Consider the following 11,236-nt stretch of genomic DNA (forward strand, 5'->3'; position numbering starts at 1 on the left):
AGAGGGAAAAGATGATCTACTGGCCATTATCATGTGAACGGGATTTCTGTATAAGTCACTTCCATTTTAGAGTCTAATTCCAACAACAAAGAGAAAAATTAATGCAATTTTGCATTGAGTCATTGGTTCCCAGGAAGGTTTTAAAAGGGAATTTTTTCAAAGTATTTTCAGGAATGACAGCTTGAGCACACCTGGCTAGTATACTTCTTGGATCATAGTTGGGGCATAACAGATGGATGCAGAACTTTTCACCCACCCCTCTTCCTTTACCATCCTTTTCTTTCCCTCAGTATGGTCACAGGGTGAAGGACCCAACAAGTCCCCACTGCTGGCTATATTAAGTTGCATTGCGTCATACTTTAGAGTTTTTGGGGAGGTAATAAAATTTTTCTAAAATCAGAAAAATTAAGCATATTTTTGTAGTTTAGTGTTGGAAAATCATTGGAATTTAGTGGATTTACTTAGGAAATTGCTGATCTGTCTCCTCATGCTTTTCTGGAGAGGTTATATTCATCTCTTGAAATTGGAATGACCAGAATTTCCCTGTTAGAATGAAGAATAGATACCAGCTTTGCTGCTAATACTATAGTATGAGATTTCTCATATTTAGAATAATTTTGTGAGAAGCTGGACATTGCTTCTTAGATTTAGTTTAGAATTAAATGCTGGACCTTTTGCATGCATGTGGCAAAAACTCTTAAAGAAGAGAACAGAATCATTTGATACATTATACTTTGACCTATTTTGGTTTATTTTATTTTTTTATTTTAATTTTTTCTCTTTCCCCCTCCCCCATTGAAAAGGCTAACAATTCGATGTAATTATACATGTGTAGTAATGCAAAACATTTCTGTAATAGTCTTGCTGTGAAAGAAAAGAGAAAAAATATCAAGAAAAATAAAGTTTAAAAAAGTATGCTTCAATCTGTATTCAAACACCATCACTTCTTTCTCTGGGGATAGATAGCATTTTTTATCATAATCCTTCAGAGTTGTTTTGTATTGTTGTATTGCTAAGAATAGCTAAGTCAATTTACAGCTGATCATCTTAGAATATTGCTGTTTGTTACTTTGTACATAGTACATTTCACTTTTCATCAGTTCATTTAAGTCTTTCCAGGTTTTTCTGAGAGCAACCTGCTCATCACATAACACAACTTGTTTGATAGACATCACCTTGATTTCTAATTCTTTACCCCCAGAAAAGAGGTGCTATAAATATTTTTGTACATACAGGTCCTTTTTCTTATTGTTTTTTCTCTCTTTTGGGATACAGGCCTAGTAGTGGTACTACTAGGTCAAAGGATATATACATGGTTTTATAGCCGTTTGGGCATAGTTCCAAATTGCTCTACAGAATGGATAAATCAGTTCACAACTCCACCAACAGTTCATTATGTCTCATCTTTCCCACATCACCTCCGGTATGAGGTAGCACCACAGAAATGTTTTAATTTGCATTTCTTTAATCAATAGTGAGTTAGAGTATTTTTTCATATGGCTATAGATAGCTTTGATTACCTCCTCTGACAACTCATCATCTCCTTTGATATCAGTTGGAAAATGGCTCTTATTTTTATAAATTTAATTAAGTTCTCTGTATGTTTGAGAAATGAGACCTTTATCAGAGAAACCTGCTTTAAAATTTTTTTTTCAGAGTTTCTGTTATTAACAGTATTTTCCTCTATCTTCCCCCCATACCTCCCACCCTCTAGTTTATTTTGTTCTCTCTTTTGTTTCGCCCTTTCCCTTCTCAAAAGTGTTTTGCTTCTGACTACCTATTTTGGTTTGTTTATTTATTTATTTTTTGCACTGATGTAAGCATCAGGGTTTGTGCAAAGATAACCTTGTTTACTTTTTAAAGATACTTGTACATGTTTACATTTATTATATTGTTGTACTAGTAATCAAGCTTATATATAGAAATGTTCTGCTTTATTTGCTTCTGTGAAACATCCTGTATTTAGCTAAAGAAAATATAAACCGGTATTACTTATTTAAAATGCCATATATTTAATCATGATATGGAAGTGACCCTGGGTTCTTGAAGACTATGACAGCTCTGGAAGGTCTGATTAAGCTGTAAATATATTGGGATTTTTGGGGAGTGGGGAGAGGGGAAGGCAATCCTGATTAAGTGACTTGACCAGGGTCACCACAGCTAGTAATTAATTGTCTGGGGCCAGATTTGAGCTCAAATCCTCCTTGATTCTAGGACTGGTGTTCTATCCATTGTGCCACCTAGCTGCCCCTTATACATGGTGTTAATAGTAAATTTTAAGTCCCAGGTTAACTTTTGAGAACCTGGTTACCAGATTGGTTGCAAGGTGATGAACTTTTTTGTCATTTAAATCTACTAAGATGTAGATAGGTTACCAGTTAATGGGGGGCACAGAGGGGGTAGTCCCCAGATGAATGAAATCATAGATCTTTTTAAATATTGAAGTATTTAAAATTACTGTTATGAACTAAGATGGATACATACTGTTCCGTGTCACATCATTATCTTCTAAAATTTAAGCATGTCAGGGTTATATTCAGATTTTATTTTCAGTGGTTTATTTTTTTTTTATTAGAAGATGTCTATTGTACAAAGATTTCCACCTTATAGTCTTGTTCCTGTTCTGTTTGTCCAAAGTGTCAACCCAAGAAAAAGCCTGCTCCCTTGAAATACGGAGTTGGACAGCTAGTCTGGGCAAAATTCAACAGACGTCCGTGGTGGCCCAGCAGAATTTGTTGTGATCCATTGATGAACACTCACTCAAAAATGAAAGGTAATGCCTATTAAATTCCTTGATTTCACAAGTAGTTTTCTGTAGACTGATGAATTTGTACTTTCATTAAACTTTAATTTTAGTTAAACAGGTATGAAATTTTTTTCTCAGTATTTCATGAATGAAAATTTGTCACAGTGTTCTACTCTTAATCCTGATTTTAAAAAGAAAAAAAAATTGTAGTTATTCAAATAGGACCCAAAGCATTGTTTCACTTACAGAAAGTTGTTGTCAATGATGATGGTATTGATGATAGCCTTACAATTATATAGTGCTTTAAAGTTTATAAAGTCCTTACCCACTCTGTGATATAAATAATTCAAATATTTTAGTCCCTGTTTTATAGATTAGAGAAGTGACATCGCTGCTATGTATGGGAGCTGGGACCCCCCTCTGCCCCTTAGGTCTTCTGATTCCATTCCAATTGATGCTGCTGCACCTGTCCTTAGATAAAGGTGACTTCTATGAGGTTACGTGGCTAGGTTTATGCAACTAGGTAGTCATTGTCAGCTGACACACCTTACTTTCCTACATATTTAATAGAACCCACTTTGTTCAAATAAGCATTTTGGGTTTTTTGTCTTAGTATATTGATTATTGAGGTCATGCTCTTAAAATAGTTTCATTCAGGTTGACATCTAGTCTAACTGTACTTTGCGTAATTTTTTATTTATATGTTCAGTTGTTACTAATAAAGTTCCTTATGTTCATAAGAACTGTTAGGGTCAAGTATAGTATAGTAGGAGAACTGGGTCTGGAGTTAGGATCTGAGTTCAGATAACCAGCTACCCTTCTTATTATTTATGTGTAACTCTAAAGAGACCACTTCTATTTAGACCTCAGTTTTCTGCTTTGTAAAATGAAGAGATTAGACTAGATGATTGCTTTGCATATCTTCCCAGTGATAAGTCCTATAATTCTATTAACTTCATGTTGTAGAATTACTTGATAACATTATAGTACTTCTGCCCCATCTTTTTTCCCTCAACCCATATGTGTTCTGTATGCAGGTACAGTGAACTATATCTCTCTTCCCCAGTTTGTACTAAAGGCATATAGCTATGCAGAATGCCAGCTAATGAAAATAACTATGTAAAAAATCTGCTTAGCTTCAGATGGGATCCTTTCAAAGTGTGTCCTACTTATATGAAAAATCAATATTATTTTATGAAAAATCAATATTATTCTAAAACTGTGTGTACTTTATATTGCCTTGATTTTATCTTATGGCCATTTGAATTACTCTCTTGGTTGCTAAAGATATAGTCTATTACAGTTACCATTTTCAGCTTAGTATTCATTCATGCACTGGTAGTAATCTTTTAATTTAGAAAAAATAAATTTTACTGAATTGGAAAGTGTGGTGGTAGATTTGAAAGTAGAAATAAACGATAGAAGAAATCTCTTTTCTGGATAAAACTTTTTTCAGTTTGAACTTGTTTTTATTGGCTCTGAACTTATACAGGAAAAAGATGTCCAATAAAATTTAAATTTGAGACCATTTTTGTAACTGCATAACTTTGTTCTTAAATTGATCAAAAGTGTCTGCCCAGTTGTTCCTAAAATGATCACTGTTCTTCAGAAAACTGCTAACCGTTCAACCTGATTTCCACATTTCTTCTTTGTTCTTTAAAAAATAATAAGAAATGAGGAATAATTCAGTTTTAAATGTCAGCATTAAACTTTTGCTTTCTTTTTTGGTAAAATATATGGTTTTTAAAAATTCATTTCAGCTAAATATGATCAGACCTTTAAAGGAGACAACTTATAGAAAGTTAGAGAAGGAAAGGACCCGAGAACCTAAAATGTTAGAACTGCATAGGACATTTTGACAGATTATTAGAATAGAATATCAGAGTTACTAGGAATATAGAAGATAGAATGTAAGAGTTGAAAGGAACCTCATAGAAATCTAGAGTGACTCCTCATTTTCCAGGTAAGGAAACTAAGAGCCAGAGAAAAGGTGACTTGTTCAAGGTTACACAGCTTCATACACAGCTTCATTTGCATTATGAAGAAGTAGCAACTGTTCTTAAAAGCTGCCTTTGAACTTTCCATGAATTCTGTCATCTTGGTTCCTATTCCATGTTCTAAGGAGAATTTAGAAAACAAACACAGGTATTTGGTATTTGTATCTGCAGTAGAGATTATCTTTAAAGTTCCATTACTTTTTTTTTTTTTGCTTTTTGGAGGGCAGTTGGGGTTAAGTAACTTGCCCAAGGTCACACAGCTAGTAAGTGTTAAGTGTCTGAGGCCGGATTTGAACTTAGATTCTCCTGACTCCAGGGCCGGTGCTCTATTTACTGCACCACCTAGCCACCCCAGTTCCATTATTTTTTAAGGGTTTAACTACTGTTTCTCATGGTCATCATGTTTGGATTCCTTTTGCTTAAAATGTAATATTTGAAAGAAATAGAATAATTGATTTGACTGTCATTGTATGGGAAATCATCTTCAATCTTTTGTTTAGATGTTTCCACTTTGTGTGATTCTGTGAAAGTAGAATTTTCCTTATTGTCAAGTTAATAAAAAGAAAATATGCCTTTTTATAGTTTGTCCCTATTCTGCATGGATTGTAGGGTTATAGATTTAGAGCTAGAAGGGATATTAGAGGCCCTGTAGTCCATTCCTGTGGTATATGGATAAGGAACCTAATAGGCCCTGTTGAGGTCACAGGGGGATTCAAAAGATAATTATAAATATTTGTTGACTTTGTCTTAGCAGATTAGAAGTGAATGGTCTTAGAATTTTAAAGCTGGATAGAACATTAGAGATTAAATCCAAACCCTTCATTTCACATATAAGGCCCAGAGAGGATGTAACTTGTTTACGATCAGAAAAGTTAGTTAATGGCAAATCGAGGGCTAGAGCTCAGGTCTCCTTACTTTAACCTATTGTAGCTTTTAATTCACTGCCTCATGGCATAGTATGAAGATTTGGTCCATTACAAGTATCTATTCTCAAATCTCACCTGTGCCCTCACAATTGCTCAGTAGTTCTTGATATTCATCTGCCAGCTTAGTATATTACAAAGTAAGTAAAGACCTAATTCTCCTATTGACTATACAATCTGGCCTTCAACTTTACTGAGATTAGGAGCAATTCATAACGAGATAATTCAACATTTATTTGTTCTGTTTACCTTCTTCCCTCCTTCTGTCCTTGCCACAAGCCTAACCGTTGTTTTTGATTCTATCACTTTCTGTGACCTTGCTCCATTCAGTATATCCTCTTTTTCTCTTATATCTTGACTCCTCTGGCTTTAATACCTTCTTCTTGCAATATTTTGGTCTTATATTAAATAAACTTTTCTCTAGACTTCACTTGACCATTAAAGCTACCTGTTTATCTCCTCCATTCATAAACATCAAACATAGTAATTTATGTGCCCATGCTTCTTCATGACTTACTCAAGCCTTCTCACTCTGACTCTACCTCTGATCTCTCCTACCTCACCTCAACTTTTTTCTTATCATGTCAGTAATGCTTGTTCTGGAATGATTAGTAGGTTCTTATTTCCTTTTAAAAAAAGTAAACTCTTTAGCTTGGTCTCTACACCTTGTTGCCTTGCTGGTTTTGAACTTCATTCTGCCTATGTTACCTCTGGTTGTGATTTTTTTTTTCCTGAGCTTTCTATTCCTCCCCCCCCCCCTTTTTTTTTTTAACATTCTTTTCAGTCTTTAAGTCTAGGCCTTAAATATAACATTTTCTTAAAGCCTTCTTGTATTTCTCCCACCCAGTATGATTTCTTTCCCCTCTGTCATACCAGAGCATATAGTAGCACTATCTTGACATTTGTCCCATTTTACTTTTTATTATAGATTTTTTCTACTTTTTTTTGTTTTATCTACTACATTATAAACTCCTTGAGGCTAGGGCTCCTGTCTTAATTATCTTCACTCTTCAGCTTCTACCATGGTGTTTTTCATGTAGCAGATATTCAGAAAATACTTATAAGAATATTATTAGAGGGGCGGCCAGGTAGCACAGCAAGTAAGAGCACCGGCTCCAAGTGTTGAGAAGACCTGGAGATCGAATTCTGGGCTCAGACACTTAGCACCCACCCAGAAACACCTGGCCGTGTAGCCTTGAGCAAGTTACTTAACCCCAATTGCTTGGGGGCGGCCAGGTGGCTCAGCGAGTAAGAGTACCGGCTCCAGTGTTGGGACAACCTGGAGATCGAATCCCGGGCTCAGACACTCAGCACCACACCCAGAAATAACTGGCCGTGTAACCTTGAGCAAGTTACAACCCCGATTGCTTAAAAAAAAAAAAAGAATATTATTAGAGAAGAAAGAGCCATAACTTTGAGGTAAGGTGAAATCCATAACATAAATATTATTTATGTTCATATTATCTGGGTAATTGTTCACCCTAGGATAACAGTGTCCTCTGTTACTTCAAATGTTTTAGCCAAGCATTAAAGGTCATTCAGTCTGGCTTCAGCATATTTTTCCATCTTCATTACACTCTCCCTATGTGGATTCATAGCTTTAGCAAAGTTGATTTGCTAGGTGTCCCTATATTTGTTTCAAGCTTTCCTTAAAAACTCAAATCATTTTGAGTTTACTTTGGAATGAAAGCAAGATGAAATGAATGTATGTATGAATGTACAATGAAAGTAAGAAATAAGAATCTACTAATCATTCCAGAGCAAATGAAAGCAAGCTTTCCTTAAAAACTCAATCTCTTTACCTTTTTCTTCCCCTCTTAGTTCCTAATCAAATCCATTCTTGCTTATTGAATCCTTTGAAAAATTAAGATAATGCTATTCCTTCTGTTTTGGTATAAAAAAGACCAGTTGTTCAGGCTTTGTTTTGCATTGATTACTGGGTATTTCTTATGTTTATGATTTCCTCCCCTTCAAATTTTTCACTAGTGTATGTAGCACTGTGTAAGAGAAATCAATGCACTGGTCTGTTAATTTATATAATTTACATTTAATTATTTTGACCAATATCTAAACCATTTGCTATCATGTAGTACTGAAATCAAAAATTTCCACACTGTAATATATAGCATTTTCTTATTAAATGATTTTCTTAATATCTTTTTATGTCCCCTGTCATCTCTCCCTACATCTCTCCCCCACAACTCACTAAAGAGTATTATTTTTTCATTTCCTGCTTTGAATATGTGGCTCCCTGTTGCCTGCATGTCATTCAAAGATCTCTATGCTCTCACCTCAACCTTGTCTACATTTATTTTCGTTTCATGAGTACTCTGTTCCAACCCAACTAAACTGTTCTTTGTTCTCAGTACATTTGCGTTTGCTCACAATATTCTTTGTGGAATGTTTTCTTCCAATCCCCATCCTTCTAGCTAAGAGTAATCTCTTTGTACTTCTCATGTAGCACTAGTCAGTTGTGTTCTGCATTGTGCCTTATATATGTGTAATTGTAAACTAACTTCAGTTAATTTTTTTCACCTAAAGGCTGGGGGACTGTTCATCATATGTCATAGTTGTAGTAAAATAACTTATAAATGAGTGTTTAGTAAATAAAATTGAATTGAGTATTTCTGGTATTTCTCAGAAAATTATTTGAAATTTTTTTTATAAAAAGAATTTTCAACCACTGATTAGGCTTTTGTCATTTTCATCAATTTCTTGTGCTTAGCATTCTCCATTTTGAGATAAAACAGATACGTGTCTTTCACTAGTTTCCAGCCAGAGGCCTTACCGGCAATACTACGTGGAAGCCTTAGGAGACCCTTCTGAAAAAGCCTGGGTGGCAGGAAAATCCATTGTCCTGTTTGAAGGAAGACATCAATTTGAAGAGCTTCCTGTACTGAGGAGAAGAGGCAAACAGAAAGAAAAAGGCTATAGACATAAGGTAAAGTCAAGGTTCTCTTTTTTTCTTATAGTTCTGATAGTTCTCAGTCTTTGGAAGTTTAGGAGAGTGGATATTTGAGGAACTGCTAGGAAACTTTCTCGGATTTTTTGATACCCATGTAAATTTGTGTGGAAGCAAAAAAAACAAACCAAAAACCCTCCAAATTGTTCTTTATACTTCAGATGATTAATAATTACTTTAATGTGGATGCACTGACATAGATCATCAAAGCATCTTCATGCTTTTTAGACTGTCATAAGTTTATTTAGCCATAAAAATCAATTTGTGGCTGTTTCTGGCATATTAGTGAAGGTTGTTATACAAAAGGTATGCAGTCAATCATGAAACCATTTCTAAAAGTCTTTTTGGCTTGGGTAGGATGTGTCACACCATATAGCTGTTGAGAACCTATGGCCACATTTGTTCTGTTGGTAGTAATTTTTCTTAGAGGTGAAAATGTATGGTTTAGTGTCAAAGCAGCATTTTCCTAAAATTCCACAAGGTGGAGGCATTTTTCTCTGAAAGAGGATAGTCTGCTCATCAAAATAAGATTTATAGCTTCTCATTTCTTAAATGAATTTTGTAGTTTTTTCTTACTATTTTTACAAGTAAAATTATCAAAGTTACTAATTTAATAAAGGGTGGTTCCATAATTTTCAACATATTAGCAAGATTTTTTATTAGCTTTTTGATTATGTAGGCCACTTTGCACTGCTAAATACCTCATATTAATATATGGTTTCTAATATTTATAAAGAAGATATTGCAGTAGGGGAAGTAGTTTTTCTTTCCTTGCTACAGTTTTCTTTGTGAATCTTCTTTTGTATTCTTAAATGCAAGGATATAATCTTGAAAAGTCCCTCAGCTTTAACAGTTTTTTTTTTTTTTGGAGGATGGGAGGGAGGAGGTAATAAAAATGCTTTTATTGACTTCAATATATATGTGAATAGAAAGATACATAGATATATATTCTTAGTTAACTTTGTTAAATATAATTACTTAATTCAGTTCTTTAATTGAAAGGTGTTTTTAAAAACCCTTGCACTTACTCCCTCTCCATAAAGTGAAAACTTTTTAAGTTCCCCAAGATAGTTAATAGGGAATGCCTCGTCCAACATCATATTCATACTGTCCAAAACGGTCTTAATGCTCACAAGACAGAAAAAATTGTCACAGCAGACTGGACCTCTAAACTGAAGGACTCGGGGAGTTGGCATGCTGACATTGTTTTAATCTTAGCAGTAAGGTCATAGTTAAAGTCTGCTTGGCTATTTTTACATTCACCGGAATTCTGATCCTCACTTTATGCCCAAAGGTAATGAAATGTTGAGTATTTGGCTCATGTCTATCCAATCCAGTAGGCTATACCTGGGGAAGAGACATTAATAGCTAGAAAGTTGCTTGGAAAGCCTGAAATCATAGTAGTAAAAGGAATTAGCTAATATTTGGGACTGTTTACTCACTGGAGAATTATCTTGATTCAGTTTTATAGTATATCTTTAGAAAGATGAAAATACTTTGGTTTACCATTCTCTTTCTTCTCTAGATAACTTCATTTATGATGGGAGATTACTCTTGTCTCTATAGCTTTGGCCTTTACTTTTTTCAGGCTTAATTCAGACCAAGAACCCTTTGGCTTCTCATTACAAAATATCTAATATATTAGATTGCTTAAATCAGCAACACATTTACAAGTTAACTCTTAGAAGGACAATGAATATTTACTTCTGATGATTCTTGCAGATGGCTATTTCATCCATTATTTTTACTTATTGTAGAGGGCAACATTTCTTGACTCCCCCTAAATTCTAGGAGTATCCTATTCCATAGGATCATGGAATTTAGCTAAAAGCAACCTTAGAAGTCATCTGTCCTGGTACACTTATTATAAACAAGGAAACTGATGTTAAATAAGGAGTAGAACCAGAATCTTAATTCATTTCTTCTGATTCTAAATCTCTTACTCCACACCATACTATGTTGTAACTACCTGACAGAATCTCAGAGATAGTTCAAACTGTCTTTGAAACTTCTTTACCTTGAATGTGTACAGTTTTGAGAAAAATTCATTTATGGTGACTGTTCACGGTACTAGTAAATGTTTGAAATTATTTCAGTGACTTTACCTGTGTTGTAAAACTGAATCATGGATATAAGAATCAGTAAGGATTTAAGAATTTAAAAATATAATATTTATATCTGTATTTGTAGATATAGATACAGCTGGTTCATATGCAAATAAATGAGCCATTTAAAGTTGAGTGATCCGTAGAATAACTCAGACTTTTTTATAGTACTTATATATTGTCTTATGTGATTATTTGAATGAAAGATCTCTTTCTCCAGCTCACCCCTTTTATAGAAACTGTCTATATCATCCCACTGATGTCTAAATAAGTCTTAAGGGGATTATACTGCTAGTCAACTGTTAGAGGTATCTTTGAATCTAGGGCTTTTTGACTCCAAGCCCAGCCCTCTAACAATTATGCCATGTTGTGTCATTTGCAGTTAGGTTGTAGCAGAATGCAAAGTTTATCCTTAGATACAAATTACTCAAAACTACCTAGGGAGTTACAAACTAAAGTACAACTTGCACTTTCTCTGATTATTTTTGTTGGTGCTAACCAAG

At 34.3% G+C, this 11,236-nt stretch overlaps 1 protein-coding gene across 25 annotated transcripts in view; it reads left to right on the top strand.

The window, feature by feature from the left end:
• Positions 1–11,236, top strand: part of NSD1 (nuclear receptor binding SET domain protein 1) — a 152,387-nt gene that overhangs the window by 49,298 nt on the left and 91,853 nt on the right. For all 25 annotated transcript variants that reach the window (XM_069077666.1, XM_069077680.1, XM_069077673.1 and 22 more), the window contains 2 exons: positions 2,638–2,773; positions 8,435–8,607. In XM_069077666.1, coding sequence (XP_068933767.1) covers positions 2,638–2,773; positions 8,435–8,607 — 309 coding nt within the window. The remainder of the gene's footprint in view (positions 1–2,637; positions 2,774–8,434; positions 8,608–11,236) is intronic.

Source organism: Petaurus breviceps, unplaced genomic scaffold (assembly GCF_028583685.1).
Source record: "Petaurus breviceps papuanus isolate PSGF00001 unplaced genomic scaffold, PetGlider_PUasm1.0 90994, whole genome shotgun sequence".
Taxonomy (NCBI): Eukaryota; Metazoa; Chordata; class Mammalia; order Diprotodontia; family Petauridae; genus Petaurus; species Petaurus breviceps.